At 34.8% G+C, this 23,701-nt stretch overlaps 1 protein-coding gene across 1 annotated transcript in view; it reads right to left on the bottom strand.

Moving 5' to 3' along the window:
* Positions 1 to 5,300: 5,300 nt before the first annotated feature.
* KCNH8 (potassium voltage-gated channel subfamily H member 8) overlaps positions 5,301 to 23,701 on the bottom strand; it is a 150,768-nt gene continuing 132,367 nt past the window's right edge. Inside the window, exons 12-16 of the mRNA XM_015854013.2 lie at positions 19,563 to 19,601; positions 17,536 to 17,891; positions 14,591 to 14,697; positions 13,430 to 13,506; positions 5,301 to 6,879 (exon numbers count right to left, since the gene is read on the bottom strand). Of these exons, the coding sequence (XP_015709499.1) occupies positions 6,169 to 6,879; positions 13,430 to 13,506; positions 14,591 to 14,697; positions 17,536 to 17,891; positions 19,563 to 19,601 (1,290 nt within the window). The 3' untranslated portion in view covers positions 5,301 to 6,168. The remainder of the gene's footprint in view (positions 6,880 to 13,429; positions 13,507 to 14,590; positions 14,698 to 17,535; positions 17,892 to 19,562; positions 19,602 to 23,701) is intronic.

The raw sequence follows: 23,701 nt of genomic DNA, 5'->3' as shown, positions 1-23,701 counted from the left end.
CCATTCATTTTCTAACACATTTTTCTTACCCAACTAACGAAAGTCAGTGTTTCAAAATACTCTGTGAAATAGCTTTAGCGAGGATGCTGTCAAACTTCCCTGTGTGTTGTGTTTTTGCAGTTCTCCAGTTGTTTCATTTTGGTTTTATTTCCCCTTATTTTTCTTCTTTTTGCTAGTAACTAGATATATTGACTCAACCTTTGCGGTAAAGCTGGACAGTTGCTGAAGGGCTCTGAACATGGGAGCTGCCCAAGGAAAGCCTGTGTTTACATAGCTCATCACTCTTTGGGTGCTCTATACTTTCCTAATTGTTGCTGTTTATTAAGATAATTTAGTCATAAAAGAGATGAATAGGAATACTAAAATAATGGAAAAATTAACAAAGGGCTAATTAGCAGTTTTCTTTTTTAATTAAGCTTTTGCCTTCTGTTGATGAGGTGGGATGTAGGAATACTTTCCCTCTCTCATACTGCAGAAGTGCCATTAGCTGCTACTGGACTGTGTACATTCATCTGAAATTCCTTGCTGCAATTTATAGAGCAAACTGGTAATTTTATATGAGGAAAAATAAGTAGATGATCCTGTGAATTTTTTAACCCTCAGCGGCTGCTTGACAAACAGGGCCTAAAGACCAGCTATTAAAAGGCCGTGTAGCATTCAGATAATGTTATCTTTTTCATAGCTATTAGATTTCATTGCAAATGTAGGGGAGGCTTTGTTGTTTGCAATTTCAGCTGTGAGTGAGAAGAAAAATATTTCAATCTGTATAGTTACATTTTCTTTTCCTTTCCTTTTCTCTCCTTTCCCTGTCTCCTCTCCCTTTCTCCTTTCCCTGTCTCCTTTCTCTCTCTCCTTTCCTTTTCTCCTTTCTTCTTACACTTTTCCACACAAGAACCCCGTACCTTTTTCACATGCTGCAGGGTTTAAAAACCTATTTAACAACCATTTACATGGTTACTTGAAAGAACACAGAAATTTTTCCAGTAAGAATGTGAGCTACATGTCTGTGGTACAGTGATATATAGGGATAACACTGATCTGAGTGTTAAGTCACAGTGTCATGGAAGGGAACCCAGAATATAAATGATTGACAATATTGTCCTTTAAGAAGGTGTAATTAGTCTTTAAAGTTACAGTCTTTTGAGACTTGTGGCTCCAGTTTGTGTCTAGGTGTTGCTATTTTTGTTCTGTGTTTGACTGCAGTCAAAAAAAAAAAAACAAAAAACAAAAAAAAACCCAAAAAACAGTGCGTAGGATTTGATTGTTTGCACATAGTGTGGTTCTTAGATTTTTAGAGCATGAAGCAATATCTGTAAGGTGAATTTGTGTGTGAGCTTTCTTCATGATGCACCTTGAAGATTTTATAACATATATTTTATAAAGACGTGCAAAATATAAAATCATAAAACATATATAAAATGTGAAATTTACATGCAGATTAGATCGACAAGCATTTAGAGATCTGTGCTGAATGTTCTCAAAACTTTAGAATGTGAAGAATGTAAAATGTAAAGTCATGTGTGTCTTCTATTTAAAAAATCAACCCTCTTCATCTTCACATTTCTCTGAGAAATCTTCCGCCAATTTTTGATCTATTTAATTATACAATTGTTTTGTAACACCCTAGGATTTGTCTCTGTAACTTCTAATTTTGCCTGTTTATCAGCATCTCCTTTGTGATGCTCATGATGTCTGTATGCCCTTAATGCAGTAATTTCAACAATTGTCTTTTATTTTTATGATATTATTATTTGTTGCAAGTATTAAGCAATTCTTTTACACTACTGTGGCACTTACATTTTGGGGAAAAATGTTTACCATTTTAATAGATCATTTATATGATTCAGTGTTATTGTAGATAAAAATTGTCAATTATTTTTATTATTTTTTTTTACTTGTTGTACTGAGCTGTTTCTTGGTAGTGTGTGACTCCTTTGGATTGATCATGCCAAAAATTAACAAGTTCCTAAAGAAGTGGAGAAATAGAACAGATTCATGTCTGTTAATCTGTTAATTAATTAATCTATTGTAAGTTCCAAGGCTTAAAGCAATACATCAAAACATGAATGCAAGTTTTTATACTAAATACATTAAAACAACTTGAAAGCATTAATTCTTTTGTACAACTTCTGAATTTTGATTGGCTGAGATTTGGCTCTCTTGACTCTCTTAAACTCCATTAAAATAGTTCTTTGAGATATTTTCTAGACTGGAAGAAATCTAGTAACAGGGTGCATGTGTATGAAAATGCACTTTGCACCAGTCAATATTACTCATCTGAGGATGATGACATGGCATTTATGCTCATCTTGGAAAGGATAAGGCTGATTTTGTGTGTTTTCTATGCAGTATCATCATTTAACTTAACTAGAAGCTATTGTTTGTATGTTTGTTTGTTTTGTCTATTTGCAAATACATCAGGAGATGGGCTTAGAATTCATATGACAGTTTTGTCAGGACTGCTGAGTGATGTCCTGTAACTGACTAATGGGATGGAATCTTGAAACTAAGCACCAGCCTTTTTTCTTTTCTAAACACATACCCCATTTCTTCCCTGATTCCAAGATGTAAATCCACTCTTTTAGAGCTGAGTTACGTTGTTAAAAGCCTTTTTCTAGGAAATGAGAATGCAACTATTCACTTTCTGCGCTAGGCCCAGCAGAATTAAATGTTTCCATTATGTCCCACCGAAGGGGATGCTGGACGAAATGGTTTTATGCTGACCAAAGAAAATGGGGAAAATGTTGAGAACAGTTTGATTTAGCCAAAACTGTCATTTGCAAAACACAAGGTTTTAGCAAGTCACTAGGTAGAACTATTGAAACAGTGTGTTACAAAACTGACTCATCAAATGAAATATTTTGTAATCTTAAATGCAGTTAACAGATGGAGTAATTGGAAACTAAATTATTTGTGTGCAGATAACCAGCACATGGGCCAACACAAGGCTATGACAAGAAGTGGTATGCTGTGTGACAAATGGCAGTAATGGGGCAGTCTGGCAAAATGGAGTCTGACATGGCATTGATACGCACGTGAAGCAAAGCAGTGGAATTGAATTCCTCCCTGGGGAAAAATTTGCAGTCAGTGACATTCATCTACGCTTGCTAAACATTTATGGAGACCAAACAGTGGATGCTAGTGCAGTGAGGTGGTGGGTGGTATGTTTCAGTAGAGGCAACAGTGACAGCAGATTTTTATGGAGACAGCATGTAGGCTCTTGTTCATCACTGATGAAAATGCATAGCTAATGATGGAGGCTATTTTGACAAATGTGTTTTATAGCTGAGAATTTGCTCTATCAGAGTGTTATTGAGCTTTTTGTAACAACTGTAGTTCCCGTGTAAATGGACAGGGCAAAGCAGCCTGTGTGTGAGTGGATTGCAGTAGATTGCAAATGCATGTCTTTAAAGTTACCTCTGAAGGCATGCAAGTAGAAAACAAGCCGAATTTAATGGAGGATCCTACTTTTATCTTTTTTTTTTTTTTTTTTTGTCAATGGAGGCAACTGCATCATTGTGAGAATGTAATAGCACATGAAGTATTGGTAAAAGATTGGAACTTTACAGCCTGAATTCTGTCTTACTGCATGGCTGAGTTCTATAACCAATTAGTTCTTTGGTGTTGGGCTGGGATGGCTTTCTGTAGGAAAATGACCAAAAGATGAGGAAAGAAGTGATTGATTTAGATTGCATTAAAAAGGGGACAGAAAAGGGAATGGGTGGAAGTTATTTATGTGCACCAAAAGAAAAAGGAAGTAAAGTGGGAGTGAGTAGTATTGTAAATAAAAATTATCTAGTAAACTAGTGCAGAAAGTCCAGAACAAAACACCCAGATTTAATTTCACTACACTAGCCTTTATAGTTGACAAGGAAAAAAAAAAAAAAAAAAAAAAAAAAGAAATGTTTGAAGTACATTTAGTATAATTTATACATTTTTATAAAATAAGAAATCTCAACTTAAATATATATATACACATATAATTGAAATTATTAAATGTTATTTGGAATAGAGCACTGTAGACAAATAGCATTTTTGTATGCACCCAGTCAACAGCTGGGACATTGTACATTTAGTCTGTGCATTTCAGTAAGGCAATTGTCTAAGATGGTGCTGTGTTGCTCTCCAGCTCCTGGCTGCTCTGTCAATACATCACTGTCCCCACTGCACTATGTAATGCAGCTCCAAAATTCTGAGTCACATCCTCCTGCTCTATGTGGCAGTGGGGGTGACAGGCAGATTGCTACAGGTGGGCCAGCAGGTTCCTATTCCTTTTGGCCTCTCTGGAAGAACAGAATCATGTGTGTTTGCAGAAATACTGCAGATCTGCATTTACTAGTATTTGTTAATAATTTCCTAATTTCTGGGATATGCATTGTTCAGTCATCACTTTTCTGTGTAACCACAATCTAATTAGAAAATGGAATGGAAGAGAAAAAAGGAAAACCCCATACATAAACGCTCACGTTGATGTGTAGATACAGAGACAAAATTCAGGCAGCTCAAAATAAAAGATGACACTCTGTCCTTAATTTGTACCAGAGGGAAAAAGGATGTGAAGAGATGGAAGTCAGGCACAGTGTATCAGCTGGGATTTATGTTCCTGTGCACATCCAAATGTTAACAATGAACCTAGGCTTTGAAGTTTTCAGAACAAAACCTCTAAAGGACGTTAAACATAAGTCTCTGCTCTCTAAGTTTTAATTTCATAGCAATCACCAGTTTGCATTAATTATTAGATGTAATTTATTTAACTTGTCCATTTTAAAACATTTATTTTTAGTTATAATCATGATTTTTAGAAAGTTTGCTAAAGAACAGGCAGATAGGAAGCATAATGTGGATCTTTAAATGAAATATAAATATGAATAATAAACTGAAATCCCAATGCAAAGCAGTTGCTCTGTTTGCACTGAAGCAGTGTGTGTTTCTAATACCTTAAATACAGAAAAAAGTTCAATATATATATTGACATTAAAGAATTTCCCAAACCTAAAGTCTGTTCTTGTAGCTAAAGGTCAGAAATAAATTCTTAGGTATAGAAATAAAAATAAATAAATAAATGCTTCAAACCTTCTTTTCCTTTGACTAAGCCATTACAGGTTTTCTCCTATAAAATGCTTCTGGCAGTTTACTCAATGGCTTTCATCTCTCTTAATTTTCTTGTCCAAATATAAAGTCCCCAGGCAGGACTGCATAGTATGTTAGTTCTTATTGTAATACTGCAATATTAAGACAAAAACCAAGGGTATCGAATGTTATCAGTATAACAATTAACAGTTTAAGAATTGATAACCGACTTGGCATACAACATTCCAGCTGTTTTATTTTTTTAAATAAAACAATACCTTGATTTATTTGTATTCCACCAGCATGAATACATTCATTGCAAATTGCATGCACATTAATGGGAATCCATTTGTAAACTACATAATCTTAACAATAAATAGTATTTGATCTAATACATGTTGGTAGTACATTTCTTGTTAAAAATGCAAGCTTTTACCAAAATGAAAACAAATTATTATTCTCCTTACAAATATTTTAAATATTTTTAATTACATATTTCATACCAAGTATATAAAAATAGGTTTTTTTTGATAAATTTAGAGATTTCATTTACATAACAAATAACGTGCAACAACTGACCACTCTCTACCAGCTCTATTTGGTTGATTGTCTAGATGACATGCAGCGATAATTGTCCCCTCGTCTTCACAGAACTGACAAACAGACCAGCAGGACCCACAATCACTGGAAGCAAGCAGTGCCATGGATATTGTTTAGGAACAACAGTCAGACACTCAGGGAAAACCTTTGCTTCGATGAATAAAAGCTGCCCATGACAGTTCTTTTATCCTGGACTTCCAGCAGCTCTGACCCTCAAGGTCTTTGGACTATCACAACAGTCTGCCTAACAGACCAGAAAGTTTTATCCGTATAGAAAATGCTTTTCAACATGCTTCTAGATTCTAGATTTATTTATTTATTTTTTCCTATAGTATGAACCAGGAATACCTTGTCTTAATTTCTATAAATCTGAATTTTCATGGTTGTATGTCTCCATGATCACCAGAGAAAAGTAGAAGAATGCAGTCGTGTGGTACTCTCTAAATTTTCAAGTGGCAGCTGTGGAACATGCTTTGAACACCACTTCACTATTTCTCATTATACATCTATGGCTTGGTTGTTTTTCTCTTTAACGTCCCTTGTGCTTGTCACAATATCTAAGGGGAAATCTGATGTCTGTGCAGAAACTGTTCCACCTGCTCCTTCATGGTCCCATGATCCTGGCAGATTCTCCAGGCTTAATGAGCTGACTGCACCTTGGCTAAAGCTCCCTTCCTCAGACCTGCTGGGCAGCACAAGGTGTAGCGATGTCTCTGATGAAGAGCATACTGAAGAAGAAAGTGTTGCTGAAATAGACTGAAGAGGGGTCAAGGTAGTGTCTGAATGGGGAGAGGTGCATCTTAAAAATTGCAAATTATCTTTCTGAATTACCTGATACTGGGAAGGTGAATTATGAAGGCCTGATGTATAGAAAAAATCACTGTCTGTAGAATTTTGAAGGTTATGTTCAGTTCTTTGGGGGCTGCTGCCTACAGAGGATAGATCTGTATTCCAGATGTCACACAATGTGTTACTGCGGCAAGGTTGTGCTTTGGTGCAAGTAATGTTCCCAGCTTGCATGTGTGTGCAAGGTTGACGTGTAGTCCAAGCCATCCGAGCCTGCAGGCTTTCCAGGGTAGGACTCCGAGATATGCCATGCACTGTGCAAAATCCTGGTGGCTTCTGGGATGGGAGGAGGTTCTCTAGAAGGTACATCACATTCTTCATATCCTTACTTAATTGTGATACTTCTTGAGTTAAAGTTGTGACCTGTTATGTCAGAAGAAAATACCCCAGCATTAATTTATGCAGTACACATTACAGCTATGCCTGAAATATGTTGTAAAATAATATATATATATTATTTTCCCCTTCTTAAAACATGAGATTTAGTCTGCAGTAGATTTATTTTAAGGAGACACACTTTACAAATGTATGTCTGGGAAATAGTCCATCCCCTAGCTCAGCTACATGTTATACTACCTGTGGCATGCTGATGTAATTGAACAACCTAATAAAAAGTTATAATGGAAACATTACAGCCACAGTCCACCTGATTGTACATGACTCTGCTGTGAAGAAATACTGTCTTTTAAATCGGAGTTTAAGAGAACAGGATTACTAGTTTTGTTGCTGTTTGTTTGTTTTTAAATATTTAAAAAAAACATAAGTTTTAGTAGTTGTATTTTTCGCAGTTCCAAATTACTTTGACAGCTTCTGTAGTGTTTTTCTTCATTAGCAGTATTAAATAGCTATGAAATTCAATTGGATGCTTTGTCTTCTGTAGTTAGGTAGGAAATGAGGTTATTATGTTTAAACCTTCTCATAAGTGATGAAAAGCTCCTTATAATGTTACATGATAATTATTATTGTGCTTTGATTAAATAGCATTGGATAAACAGTTGTCTTTGTTTTTCAATACACATTCCAACTTTTTTTTTTTTTTCTTTTTTTTCTTTTTTTTTCCCTGTTCTTTTAATGTTAGACTTTCAAAGTCTGTTGCTTACCAGTGTACCTGGAGAGGTCCAGATTAGATTAGAAGCCTATTGGAATATATTGCTATTTTTTTTTCTCTGTGGTTTACTTACTTTTGAAATTCAAACTTGATCAAGACATCTTCCTGCTGTTGCTCTTTCTCAACACCCAAGGAAGTGAAGAAAAAAAATTTGCTTTTTGGGAAATGGAAGTTGAATTTTGTCAGTGCAGAGAAAGCTGTCTGCTTGCACTGCAGATGCAGCTTTTCTGTTCTCTTCCTTAGTTTTCCATTGTTTTTTCTATTCTGGAGCTTCATGAAGTCAGTGAGATTTTCAGTCAGAATACACTGCCTTTGAGGCTCAGATTAACAGGTTGCTGATACTCTGTTTTCCAGCTAAGTTGACTGAATGAGAACTGAGCTGAGACAGACTTTTCACAGATTGTCTATTCATTTATAACACCCTTGCTATTTTAGAGACAGACATATCTGATCGAAAGGCAATTTAGGAATTATGCTAATTGCAGAAGAAAAAAATGCAGGGCAACTATTCTCAGTTTGGATTGAATATTTACAATTTGTGCAGTGATAATTCATTTTAAGTGAATTAAATCCAGAAGATCTTGAAAGTTGCTTTCTCATGTCAGAGTATGAAAAATCTCTGGTTTCTGTGCCAACCTGCTGGCTAGGTCTCAGGTAGTTCTGGGGTAACCAATCTATCTGGATGAATTAGGACACTCAGATGATTGTCAATATTATTAAATAAGAACAAAACTAAGTTAAAATTCTAGCTTACAAGAGAAGAAGCAATATAACTCATGGTGAAACAATATGGTTTTATAAAGTGTAGTTTATGTCTTGCCAGAAGGGTACTCAGAAGATAATATCCAAATGACAATCTTCTAAACCAACTAAGAAAATATAACCAAAATATAACAAGATTAGATCTAACAATGTTAGATTCATGAACAAACTTAAACAGATTGTAATCAATAAACATGGTATTGTTCTGGGAGGATATTTCAAGCAAGTCATTTTAACCGTCCTTCCTAGCCTGTTCTTATTTTACATTTATTTTTAATTGCTAAATGGAGTTCACATTCACTTTGAATATTAGTAATATGCAATTCAACAAAGATAATAGCTAACACATCTGAAAACTATCGGAGGCATGAGTATAAATACAACACATTACAAGCATAAATATAATACTCTTATGCAGAGAGGGTCCCTTTTCCTATAACAGAAAAGGGTTTTTGGTGTTACATTTAATCATATGCTGTATGTATTAGTCATGCTCCCAGGATACATCAACAGAACATTTTTAATTTTTTTTTTTAATTTTATTTTTAATTTTTTTTATTGGACACAGAGAGTTTTATTAGGAATTACTTTGACTGGCACAACTTGGGATCATGTACTTTGTAAGAATTTTATAAGATCTAATCACAGACAATCCAAAAGAAAATAAGGAGTCTTACAAAATGGAATGAGTAAAGAAAGTGTGTAGGAATCAGGTTTGTAAAGATGTGCTGTAACGATGTTTCCAGTATAAATGGTTTTGAGAAAGAGAATAACAATCAGGGTTTTCTTCTACCTTCTAGGCACAAGAGAAAAATTGGTGATAAATGTCAACAGAGGTTTACGTTTGGATGCTAGGAAAACAGATCTTTTCAATATGGCAATGTGAATGAAATTCATTTTAGAGTTAACAATATTATGGTTATCTCCTATCATAGTAGTAATATTTTTTGTTGTTCAAATCATCTTCTGTTCCCCAGTTAATTTTTAAACCCAGTTACTTTCATTTTTGATTCATTTCCATGCCTCAGATGTATTTCCACTAAGGAAAAGAGCAGAAGGAACACTATAGTGAGTAGGCCCTGTGCCTTACATCCTGCTTTAAAACAGACCAAGAAACAAATAAATAAATGCCCAAGCATTAAGATATCAATCACTTTAGTTACCATCTTCTGTCAAAAACTTTTCAGCTAGAATTAAAAGATTGACAAAAACAGCTGTAAAGAATACTTTACATTCATCAAATTACAGAACAAAAGGGATACAAAAAAGAAGCAAGACAGGAGTTCTTAGAAAGTGTGAACACTTGAAGGAATATGTTTGAACATTTATCAGTTGTTGTAGGCCTTAGCGGGGATTCAGTCTGTGAAGTGGCAGGATACCCCTTGCTCAGTCTCCTGCTCTGTGATGTAAATTAGGTGCACACTTCACACCTATGCTTAAGGGGTGTAGATGAAGTAATTAGAGTACTTAAGGTGCTAATTGCGCTGCAATAAACGCCATTTGCTGCATCCCCATATTGGTGTCAGTGTTGCTATGGTCCTAGTGAGGGGAGATCGCTAGCCCCCGGCGTTACGTGCCTCAGACATGGGATTGTCTGCTGTAAGAAGTTGGTGCCCCGTGTGAAGCTGATCAGTAGACTATAAAAGTGTTTTTTCCCCTCTCCTGAGAAGAGGATGATTTTGTTTGCAGCAGTGGGATGCAACATGTTTTAAAATATTCTATTTATAAAATTTCTCCAGGTGATCTGATAAACATATTTAGTTAGGATTACACGGCAACACTATTGTTAGATGAAAGTGAAATATCCATATGAATGCATTTTCACTGATCCGAATAAGTGCCAAATGCTTAAAATATTTTGAACATTTGCAACAATAACAAAAATTTTAAATAGCTGAATTTCCAGTAAGTATTCCAACATGCAGTAAAATAGAAGGCAATTTTTCTGCTAGAAAACCTGACCTTATTCATATTTCTTTGTGTTTGCTTGTTTTTCAGTTGAATAGGAGAAATGTGAATACCCTGCTCATTATATTGATACAATGCTGTAATTGTCATATCTACTGACTTAGTAAAATATGAAATCAGTCTCCATTTTCCTACTTTAAGCATGACCTCAACTTAGCCTCATTCTTTGTATGCCTTGTCTGTACATACAAATCCAGGTTTCTGGATAATGTTGGACATCTGAGAGCATCTCTGCATGGGTGAATGCAGACCCAGATTTGTGTACTCTGTACTCTGAGCTAACCAGGGAAGATGTGGTTTGGTAGCCCAATAGCCACAGTAGTGTAGGTCTGATTCTGACTGTAGTCCTTAGCATTGCTTTAACTAATGCAGCTGTTGGAGACTGCACTGCAGCTGAGATGAATGTAGTATGAAAGAGACATGACAATGAAATTTGTGTTTGTCTTCATGAATTGTGATAGCTATGCTTTGCATGTCCAAATATGAAACCATGTTCCCTCTTTTTATTTTTATTTTTTTTTAAGGGGAGCATGCCTTCTGAAAGTTATGAGAAAATTATTATGAATAAAATTTGGGTATTTTCTTATTTCTTATTAACTGCTCTATGTTTTAAATAATTCAGATTTGGTTGCTGTATATGCCTTTTAAGTTGAAGTATTTTCATATTCATATTCATATATGAGAAAGCGCTAAACACATGGTAGGGCATAGACAATGATACGGTGGTAGGCAAGTGCCTTACTCTAGGTTTATGGCTCGATTCTCCGTTTAGATAGATACACACATTGATAAGATTCCCCCTGAGCCTTCTCCAGGCTGATCAGGTCAAGCTCTCTTAGGAGAGATGTTTCAGTCTCTTAATCAATTTAGTAGCCCTTCTCTGTACTCACTTCAGTAGCTCCATGTTTCTCTTTTACTGGGGAACCCAGAACTGAACGCAGCACTCAATCTGAGGGTTGAGTAGAAGGAGAGAATAACCTCCCTCCACCTGCTGTCAGTGCTATTCTTAATTCAGCCAAGATTCCCATTGGTATTATTGGACACAAGGATACTTTGCTGGCTCATGGTCAGCTTGTTGTCCATGAAGACCCTAGATCCTTCTCTGGAGAGCTACTTTCCATCAGATCAGCTCCTACCTTATACTGGTACGCAGGATTATTCCTCCCCAGGCCTAGCACCCTTATCTTGCCTAAGCTGAATTTCAAGAGGTCCTTCTCTGCCCTTTTCTTCAGTCTGTCAAGCTACTTCTGTATGGTAGCAAAACAGTCTAGGGTATGAAACCATTCCTTTCAATTTTGTATCATAGTTAAACTTGCTGAGGAGGCACTCCGTCACTTCATCCAAGACAATGATGAATAAATTAAACAATACTGGGTTGTTGACCACTGGGGAACTAGACTATGGAGCACTGATTACCAATGTAGCTGGGTAACTGGCTGAACAGTTAATCCATGGAGTTATGCAGCAGGAAATTGAAACGTTGAAGTTTCTCTCATGGTGCCTAGTAGCTGGCTTTGGTGCCTGTCTTCCTCCAAGGAAATCTTTGAGTGTTAATCCGAAATTTAATATGCAGCAGAGGTGAAATCAAGTCTGTCTCCTTTTAGTCTCACTGTTAGATAAATGACTATATTTTTGGATTATACAGTGAATTTCATAGACTTAAAGTGTTGCTGTGAATTCCACTGGTAACCTAAGCTAAGCTGGGTATATCTTCTTTTGTAGATTTGTTTGTGGGGTAACTGCTTTGCTTTACTAATAACGGGCAGTACTGAGTGAATGAGATACTTGCCTTTGTTTTCCCAGCAAACAACTAAAGGTTTTTAAGCTAGCTAGTGAACTGTAGTAATACAATTGCCTTTCATGGAATCAAATATTTTTGCATTTGTTGATTGACTTCTGATTTCTACTATAAAATGTATTAATGATGATATTTGTTGCTCTTGACTACTTGTGAACTGTTTTCTCAATATTTTGTTTTTTAGAAGGAGGCTGCACATCTTACAGAGTTCAATGTCTAAATCTGTCTGTATTTTAACTACAGATCTCAGCCTGCTGCACCATCAGTTGTAATCTTCCATTTGTGATCAACATCAACTGATGAAAAATAGAGGAATAAGGTCTACAAGTGGTATTCAATAGTTATCAGAGCAACAAAAATAAAAGAATAGCTAGTGTACTCCAGCAACACTACTTATAGGCTCATTTGGGTAAGTATCATGTCATTCAGTGCCATCAGTTCAGTCAATCTGTGTGGGGAATGTTTGAGTATGTGGAATTGAAGCCATGTAGAATATGCAAGTAAGCAGCATTCTAGTGAAGCATCTTTTTGTAAATTTTGATCCATGGGATGACTTACAGGATCTGTCACTTCAGGACTAAATCCCAGGAGATATTACCCATCACATCAAAGTCTAGACAACTTTAGTTTAATCTCTCCTTAAGTTTTTTGAGTTTTTTGATTATTCCTTGTGATAAAAAGTGTTCAGTCAGTGGTGCATGGTGCCTTGTTCTGAACTTTACAGTTTGACATATAACCAGGTTGATGCATTCATTGTATAAACCAGCCATGCCTATAATCTTAGTTCAGAAGATGCAAATTATCTTACCAAATTAATGGATATTCTTCTGTTTCATTCTGAATAGACTCAGATAAAGTTATTTGAAATAGTTGATGTGGATTTGAAACTGACTGAATTTCATTTCTTTCAAGGAAATTCTTCAAAAGTGTAGTGTTGACCCCAAAAGAAAAGATGGTGTAAGATGTGGGGAAAGATGGAGAAGAAAGAAAATAACAGAAGCACATAAAGAAGAAATTCTTAGAAAATTCAATATACCAGCTATGCTAACCTCACTTTATTTTTAGCTCCAGCATGTAACACAAACTTTTATAGAGCTTTCATGTAGAAAAATAACCTGTGAGAGAGCTACAAAAACTCAAATTGCCCTAAATTTAAGAATTCCGTCTAATTTTTCTAAGTCATTTATTGCACATTTATCATATCCCAACATTTTCTCAGTTTTCTCCAGCATTCTTTGAATCACTGTCAATACCCCAAACCTCCAAGATATAATTACCTCACTATTAAGCCTGCTGATTTGTTGTTTGGTCTCTTCTGCTTTGATAACAAGCACTGCAGCACCAATTTCTGCCTCTGAAAATTCAAATACATGTAAATGAGAGCAGTATAACAGCCTGGAATCACCAGTATGAATTTTGTACTTATGCTTACATTAAATTAAAACTTACTTTGTACTTCTATCAAATAAAAATAAAATCTTGTGTTTAATAGTCACTGTTTTATTACATGTAAGAAAACTGTGAATGAAGAAAGCTCGTATTGCTGTCTTCAGTCTAGACCTGAAAGGACCAAAAATGATAACTCTGATGCCAATGGTGTGACATGTCAACAATATTTAAAAACAAAGATACAAGTTAAGCTATTGTTATGACTATTATGTTCAGTCTGAAGAAGAGCAAAAAGTGTTCTAGTGGCCTTCATGCAAAAGGTACATATCTACCTGAGGAATATTTACCCACAGAAAGAGTATTCTGGAAACAGTCTGAGCTGCACTACCTTGGTCACTTCAGAATTAGTCCACTGGTCTCTCTCCTGATCCCTCTTGATTTTTTTTCCTGATTGTGTTTCTCTGTGTAGCTATTTTCTGTCTTTTCAGAGTATCAGTCCTTCAAGACTTCATAAACTCTTTGCTATTCAGATTTTCACTAACACTGCTTCTGAAAAACTTGTAGACTCCTTTGCCTCCGTAAGCATCCATTTAACAAAAATAAACAAGTTTATATATATTGGTCTTTATTTATTTATTTATTTATTTGTTTGTTTATTTATTTTTGTATTTAAATGTTCTGATATCAGGTTTTGTCCACCTGTTTTGTGCCTTCCATGCCAGAAACTTCAGGAGCAGGAGGCTCCTGACTGATCCTAAAGCGCTGCTGGTAAAATATAATGCTTGTAAATACAATATTTCTTGCGAGATGTTACATTATGACAGTCTGCTAGCAGGAAAATAACAAATGGGCATGCTGTTGCATTTTTCCACACTGTTCAGTGTGACTCTTAATTGGTACTGGAAGGGTGGATACATGTTAAATCAATTTATGCCATCAATTTATTCTTTTAAGGATTTATCCTTTTGAGAATCAATAAAATAAAGAGGGATGGAAAGCAGTTACAAAAACTCTTTTCTCTGAAGTGTAATTTCCCAGGTAAAACTCACCTCCAGCTGTTGGAGATGCTCTGGATTCCTGCCGGAGCTGATCAGAGCTGAAGTCAAAGGTTTGACTTTCCTCACTATGATTTCCATCTTCAATCCCATCAACAATTCTATAAGAAAAATCAGAGTAATTAAGCTGTTTTATAAACAGTTTCATAACTATCACATTCATAGATATATTTAAGCAATGGTGAAATTTGCACAATATTAATTTTAATGATATCTAGAAACTGTTACATTACATTATATTATGAGTCTCATAAGTGGTGCTTGAACTGTTTTGAACTATACTGTTACCTGCAGCCAAAAACCTCAATAATTTCTGTGGAATTTGCTATAAAATCTATTTAATGTCACCTGGCCGCAGTGCTCCAAAAGGCAAACTTTAAATACCAATATCCCTTTTGTAGAGATTTCTAATTATATAAAATGCTAACAATTTAACTGGCTTTAAAGCACACAGGGGAAAAACTACTCAGACAGGAACTGGAATTTACAGCTGGTATATTCTTTAAAGTACTTAAAGATGAAAAAGAAAATATATTAACAAAAATAGCTAGTCCTCAAAAGCCACAAGGCAGGCCCCTACTCAGTAAATATGCAGTGGGAAAGATGTTTATTTAAATACAAGCAAGAGGAACGTGGAATAATAATCTAGTGAACTGGTAACATTTAAGCACAAGAGTCTCAACCCTTTCTCTACAGCCATGAATTTTCCCCCTAAGATGTACATCTCAATTCCTAGAAAGGCAGAAAAGACTAACATGACCTCTTCTGTCCAGGTGGTCAGCACTGGAGTACTGTTTTCTATATGGCTTTGAGGATATTCAAAAACATAAATGCCTCCTGCCAATCATGCCTTTATTATTAATCTTGGGCTTTCCTCCTACTGATCCTCTTCTGTTTCAGATGCAAAATGCAAAAATTGATTGGTAAGATTATGACTGTATTCTGGAAGGTAGGATGCTGAATTCCATTTCTTCTGCCAAGGACTGTTCCGATGTTTTAACCAGTCTTTGTATGTCTACTTTATTGCCTTTACCATAGTGTGCGAGAGACAAACCTGAAGTGAATTCTGGTTGGCTTGCTCTAGGGAACATGCCCAGAACAAGTTGTTCGAAACAAAGTACATTCTCTTGAAAATGCAAGGTTATTCATCTCCCCACAGTACTGACTGAACAATTCAGGTGAAAGAAGGGTCTTACTTTCCCCTTACATCACTGTCCAGCAGCAAATAAATTTGAGAATCTAAACAAAGATCTTATTTTTTCTGTCATACTTGCTAAAAAATATGTGGTTATTTTTAAAGTGTTTTTAGCTTGTCAGTTAAAATATTTTAATAATATATACTGATTTAGAGAAATACAAAAGTCTTTTGGATTAACAAAAAAAAAACCACAAAAAACAACACCAAAACCAACCAACCAACCAACCAAACAAAAGTCTGCAAAATACATACATCAAAGGCCATTTTCCCAGCCTACTAAGAGAATCATTTTGAAGTTATAAACTTTTGAAATGAAATAAGAAATAATATGATGTGTAAAAACTCTTATTTCACATTTAGTCTTAAAGATATCTGGCTGGATACGTTAAGAACAGTAACAAAATAACATTTCAGTAGAAAATATGAAAGGAATCTTTTCCCTGAATTGCTACTTGTTATGCAAATGGAAATGACTTTCTGTCATAGCTGATCTGAACAAAACACATATGAGATCCAAAAAAATAAATGAGAAAATATCTGCAATACTTTTCACTTTTTCTCATGTAGAAGTTGGTTTTTCATAGGTTTTGTATAGACAAAAATGGAATTAGTTTGTATCCTGCTCCTATTTAACATGCCCTTATATGATCAAATATATGATTGGCTGGGAGGATTTTTATATACTGTTACATGTGATTGTGATTTTGGTAATGAATTGACCTTAAAGCTCTTAATTTTGTTATCAATTAATGATTATGTTCCAAGAACTGGGAAATAGAAAAAGTAAGTCAAATTAGAAGCAGCATACAAAAAAACCCAGCACCCTAAATATTTTAAATTATATGCTTAATGAAACATTAAACCACTGAATAACTTTCCTTTGTGTCAAAATTCACAGAATCACAGAATCACAGAATTGTAGGGGTTGGAAGGGACCTCCAGAGATCATCGAGTCCAACCCCCCTGCCAAAGCAGGCTCCCTACACCATGTCACACAGGAAGGCGTCCAGGCAGGTCTTAAATATCTCCAGAGAAGGAGACTCCACCACCTCCCTGGGCAGCCTGTTCCAGTGCTCTGTCACCCTCACTGTAAAGAAGTTCTTCCGCACATTCGTGCGGAACTTCCTATGCTGTACAACACATTTACATTTTTTATTGTACACATTTAATTTATATATGCTTTGCATTGTCAGGTTTCCTTTATCTAATGTAAAAACCTAAGTATTTCTAATATTACTTCACAATATTTTTCCAGTATAATTCTCTACTACTGCAAGTTTTTTGTTTTGTTTAGTTGTTGTTTTTTTTTCCTCTGTTATGCTGTATTATCATTGATTTGCTTCCTAAATTACTGTCTGTGTGACGGACTGAAAATGCTTTGCAGTGCTACTGTGGGAATACAGATTATTACAGTCTGGCTTTATAGTATTATTTTGTCCATCTGTTCAAACACTCATTTTTATAATTGCTCTGTACTTTCTATTTTTACTCACAGAAATTCTTCATCTGTCATTAAAGACCTAAAGTGGGTAATAGTTTATATAATGAGAGTATTTTTTCCTTTTCTGTGGAATGAATGAAATGTTGACACACTAAGAAAGTATTAAAATTATCAAAGTTAAAAAAAAAAAAAGAAAAAAGAAAAAAAAAAGAAAGAAAAAAGAGGGGTTTTTTTTAGTGTTATAGTCATAATTTTTTAATAGATGTTATGTTACAGGAAGAGAATAACTGCTTCCATTACCTTGGGCTCAAGTCAGGTGGACCTCCAGAGTTCACTGCTGAAAGGTGTAACTTAAGGTTTTTCTCCCTCCTTCTAGAGTAGTAATGGAGCTCCGTTTCATGTTTGGTCCTTGAGGAGTTTGAACTGCAAGCACGAATGGGTGAATGGAAGGGCACTGTTCCTGAGGCCAACTGTTTCAAGTTTCTCCCCAGGTGGCTTTTATTGCTTCCAGCCTTCTTCTGCTGAGAGCAAGTTGTACCTCTTGTATGGACTGGTGAAAGTGTGCTGCTCTCTTCTTCTCCTTCCTCATCATCTTCCTCATCTTCTACAATTGAAGGGAGTTTCTTCTTTATATTTCCATTTCCCTTGAGCTCAGTCTAAAAGAGCAGATAAGTGCTAAGGTAAAATTCAAAGCCTGATGTTGCAGAAACAAAGTTTCTTGCACTCACAGTGGACCAAACTCAGATATAGATCAACTTTCATTTCATGCTAGAACCAGGGTTCTTTTGGAATTCTTCCATTACTTCTCTCTGCAACTATATCTCTACATATGTACAAAGAAAGATACATATGCATTAAAAAGGCTGTCTAGTGATATTGCTAGTGAGACTAAACAATACGTTACCTGATGATTACATGATTAGGTCTCAAGAGCCAAGTGGCACATGTTCACTTGAGTAGATTAATCTTGTCTTACTGAGGTGTTATTAATTCTGAGTGTTATACTTTCAGACTCCTGGCACATTCAGGGAAAGAACCGAGACTTCTAATTTGTACAATTCCACATTTTTAGACTGAACCATTTGTATTATGCGAATAGCATTAATAACAATTCAGTTGATCCTCTGTGTCCTTTATGATTTAAACCTCTGCTGAGACAGTTGGCAGATTTCTCAGTTTCTACAGATCAGCATCAATGAATGAGTATTGTGACAGTGTTAGCTTTGGAATTGAGTTATTACAAAGAACAAACCAACTCTGCTGGTGCTTGGTGTTGGACCCAAAGCAAATTAGAAGTCTCGTAGACCTGGGTTCTATGCTTGATGTACTAAGCGCTGTGCAAGATAGCAATGTATCTTTCTCTATTTCTTTTTCACGGTAATAAAATACAGTGGTTATGAATACTGAGCTATGACAATGTGGAGCTCACGTCAGGGCCAGTTTGTTAATCAAAAGTAATCTTATTTATTCTCCTGCTACAAATCACTGGATTGTTAATGCAGAATGATCCGAGCCAAAGTAACAAACTACACATATCTCAGCAAACTGAACTGCCGAGTATAATTTCATGTTTTCAGAAAAGTTGGTTTTTTTTATTTATTTAATTATTTTTCATGCCACTCTTTTAAATCAGACTTCATTATGGCATTGCTAATCTTAACTACAAAAGCTTCTCAGATAAGCTTATGTAGTTCAGTTTTCCAGTTCAGACCAAGTAAGATTAGCTGGGTGAAAATACACATTTGGGGGATTTATCTAAATGTTATAAGCTCCTATCAGTATCTAAATATTTTGCATCATAGGTTTAATTTTGCTGTGTAATACAGCACATTTCCATTGAGTTAATGTTTTTGTCTTATAATTATCCTTTGGCAGACACAGTGAACTAGGAGCCTCCAATCTGAGGTTGAAAAGGTAAGAATTTTAAAAAATTTCAAAAGAACTTGTTTAGAAGAAATAGAATAACAGCCTTGGTGTTAACCGTAATAGCTACCTGAAGGCTGATATAAGGATCAAATTGGATAGGACGTGTCTGTGACGCAGCCTACTCTCTACAGAGAACGAATGTTATCCATGTTTGGGACTTTGGCTTGAGGAACAATTTATTTAAAATGCAAGTGTTATATCAACAAACTCAGCACCTGGAAAAAGAGATCATAAGCAGTTAGACATGAAATGGACGGTGCCACAACTATCTGTAGGATGCTGTTTTAAGATTCGTTCTGAACACAGTGAAGTCACTTGGACTTTTTCCAACTTTACTCTGTCTGTAACTATGTGCATGTTTCAAAGTGAAGCTCTGATGATTTAAAATGCAGGTAACATACCTGAGATAATGAAGACTTGTTTGATAATTTCGATATTACCTGAAACAAAACAAAACAAAAATGTACCAAATATGTGCATCTGCACAGTACTGGCTTCCAAGAACATGCAAACATCTTAACCAAAATATTTATGTTGTTACAAAAGGAGAAACTCATGGTAAACCAGCTATATCAAATAAAACATAGCACTGAAAAATGACAATTTTGGACATATTGCCAGAAAACAAAAGGTTTTCCTTTCATTAAAAAAAAAAAAAAAAATTTACAAAAAGAAAAAACAAAAACAAAAAAACAAAAACAAAAACAAACAAACAAACAAACAACATTTTTTTTAATTTACAAAAATGTTGGACTAAGTCTCCAAGCCTCTGAATGAATGTAGATGGGCAAACATATGAGGCTCAGTGTCGCTTTGATGGAATCCCATGCAGACAGATGGCTCAACTTTGCCCCATCTCTTTGTAGTTTTAGCTCCTAAGCCAGTCTAGTGCTTACATCTAGATGATCAAACTTTTTCATAAAATCTTGAATTTCTACTCTAGGGCCTTTTACATCAGTGTAAGGGACTGAAGAAAGTAGGACCAACGTAATCCTCAGGGACACACATGCATAAAAGCTGTTCAAGGCCTTGAAATTTTCCTTAATTAATTATACAAAAAACAAAAGCAAATTAATGATTTATGATTTTAATTAACAATTTCCAATAAAATCTGCAGGAACTACGGACTACTGTGTGATATGAATGTTCTGTTCTTTATTGAGATGTCTATACTTTGACCACAGACAAGTCACTAAGCCTGCATGCTATATTAAGAGGAATATTTCAGTCTGCCAGGCAGAAATTTCAGAAGTGATTTTCAGCTTTCACATTCTCTGTATGTCGAGATAAAAAAATCTTTAATATCCATGAATTTTATGTGATTTTCATATTTAATTTTTCTCCTTTCTTATTTTTTTCTTCTTCACAGATCTTTTATGTTAACCTGAAAACTGTTTTGCACCTGGTTGTAAATGTGATGGTCTTAGTACTGGCAAAGTGCATGACTACACATTATTTAATTTCGTGTAAGCAGAAATCCTTCTCCACAAGTACCAAGCCTGTAGCAGGTGTATCAATAAATTTCGTAATAACACTCTAGTACCTCCAAACAGAACAAATGCCATAATTAGGCTAGGTAAATAAAATAACTGCTGTGTTCTTCCTGAATTAGAAAAAGTGCTAGATGATATTAACTGATCATCAGATCTCAGATACTGATGTTTCCCAGCTTGCATTGTAATGTATGCCAATTTTAGAAGCATTCAGGAGAACAGTAAACTGGAAGTGTATTAATATATTAAAGTTGTTTTAAAAGATCAGACCTAGGAAGTACTACTGGCTCTCTTTGCACATATGTTGAAGCAGATTAATTTACAGTTGTTCTCAGAACTTAGGGACCTCTGTTTGGCATCTAGGCACAGGTGCAGAATGAATGTTAAATAACAGCCTTAATTAAAACTCCAAGCCAATACCAAACATTATCAGCTAACATTAAGTAAGTCTGGAGTATGAATTTGCCTGCTTCAGGCTTTAAGAAGGACTTTTCATTTGTTTTTTGTAATGCAAGCAATGATCTCTTCTCACTTCACTTAAATTTTTCTTCTGAGCCTACCTGTACATTCCTGTTTTACATCTTGAAAACAGAAACAAAGAAATAACTACATGAATATCTCCCAGTGTTGTTCCCACATACCCACTGTCTTCTTTTAGCTAGGCTTTCAGCTCTATAACTATGTTAACACACTACTATGAGAATTCTTGCTCGTGACTTTTAACAACACATCCTTTTCATGTAAAAACAAGCTCCTGGATTTTATATCATAGCAGTTGAAAGAGCTCAAGAGTTCTCAAGTCTAAAACCTTTCATAACAATTCCCTTCTCACTCTTCCTGCAAAAGTATTCCTTTCAACCTTTTAAAGAGAAAGATAAAAGATAATCACAAGAACCTGGAAAAAGCCAGCAGGCAGTAACAGGTAGCAAATGTAAAAATGTAAAACCATGGACGTACTTTTAACTCAAAGTATGTTTTAGAGTAAATAACTAGGAAGAATTGTCATAGTCTTTAATCTGTTAAAACTTTATCTTTACAGCAACACACTGATGTATGTTATTTAAAATCCTTTTTTTCATTCTTACATAAGAGAGAGAATGAAAAATAGTTCACATTGTTGTCTTTTAAAAGAAAGTGAAATTTTTTTTCAGTAAAGGCAGATGAAAAACAAACACAATTTTTCCCTGTTTTGCACTACGAAGAAAAAAGGTCTCATATAATCCAATTCTTTTTTTTTTTTTTTAATTTCTCACAGTCTCACAGTCTCATGTGGGTTGGAAGGGACCTTAGAGATCATCGAGTCCAACCCCCGGGATTCGAGCCTCCTGTGTAGCAGAGCGGCACTTCTACCACTGCGCCACCGGTGTCAGCCATGGTGTCTTGTAAAACCAGCTATTAAATTTAATTTTATTAGATAAAACTATAACAGATCATGCACTAAAAACAAAATCATTTAATTCTTCCATGAACATATTTGCTTTTGTACTTGTTTAATAAGTTAATATAAAAAATCTTAAAAATGTAGCAGTCTTTATCACTTCTTATTATAAACAGGAAAATAACATTTTCATATATGAAAACAGTAGTGGTTTTCTTTCAAAAGCTGGTAATCTGAATATTCTTCCAGAATCAAGAGTCAGTAATCCTTAATAGAAGAATTTCTATGGGGACTTGCAGATAAAGCAAGTCCTTAGATGTACAATGATTTAAGATGAATTCAAGTTATAAACCCCTTTAGTCAGTAATCTACAGCTAAATTTGGTGCTAACACATTAAATGCTTATGTAAGTAAATTTCTATTTTGGTTGTTCAGAAGAATGTTGTCCTCTTAAGTGTCTTCATACCTATTGCCATTGTGGGAAGTAGGAACAGAAAAGAAACACTTTCACTGAATTGCTTCTAAGAATTGTCTCCTAAAATATATCAATATTGTTATGTTATTAAGGGGTCAAAAGGATGAAATACATTTTCTGGAAAGGATTTGAAATCAAACTAGAATACAAATGTTCTTCATCAGCATTTGGAAGCAGGAAAAACCTATTTAGAAGCATTGACAATACCAGGAGATAAAAAAGAACACATACCATATGTTCTATTCTTTCAAAATTACTGTATGATAATGGAAAAGATACAAATACATAGTAAGGGATTAACATACCACTGAAAAGCTTAATGCTTCACATGTTCAGTCCTCAGTTTTACATAATTGGGAAATTTTTCAATGAGCTATTGCAAATCCCTTAATTCATGAGAGTCACAGACTCTCAAAGAATCTCTTAGGTTAAATATAACTGTTTTACTGAACAACACACTACTTCTCTTTTATTTATTTATTTATTTATTTGTTTGTTTGTTTGTTTGTTTCTTTATTTATTTTTAATAGTTTCTATAACTGGTTCATTAGCTTATCCCCATATTCTTCCCAGATTCCTTTTTATCTATTATCTTTGCATAACAGGTAAGGATTACATTTATTTATTTATTTTATTTTTTGGAAGCAGCTGCTTTCAGCATTCACTGATCCTAATTACTGCATAAAGTTGAATTAACAGCAAAAACTGCACAGATCTGCTGTCAGTACTTTATTCTACATGACCAAAAAACTGAATTGTCATGAGATCTTGAGTCTATTTTTAAGCTTTTATCCTTATCTGCATTGCTTAAACACATTATTATAGCTTTTGAAGTTAGCCCAGGATTTCAGTAGCTTTTTTGTTGTGGTTAGCTTTGGCTAAGTGATGGTGTTTTTTGTTTTGTTTTGTTTTGGCTTTTTTTTTTGTTTTGTTGTTTTTCATTTGAAAATTCATACCATATTGCATTCAAATTATCCATGTAAGAATCTTATATTTAACGTTAGGAGTTTAAATTTCATAAATTTATTTAAAACTTGGAGGTTAATTTCATATAACTAATTATCTTATATCATGAATTGAATAAATCATAAATTTGGATGATATAATGTCATTCTTTTTTAACTTTTGTAATTTTGTTTCTCTCTCTTCTATCCTAAAAAACAAAATTATGTCCCATTCTGCTCTGATAAATTT

This window comes from Coturnix japonica, chromosome 2 (genome assembly GCF_001577835.2).
Source record: "Coturnix japonica isolate 7356 chromosome 2, Coturnix japonica 2.1, whole genome shotgun sequence".
Lineage (NCBI taxonomy): Eukaryota > Metazoa > Chordata > Aves > Galliformes > Phasianidae > Coturnix > Coturnix japonica.
This window is presented reverse-complemented; position numbering and strand designations above follow the sequence as displayed.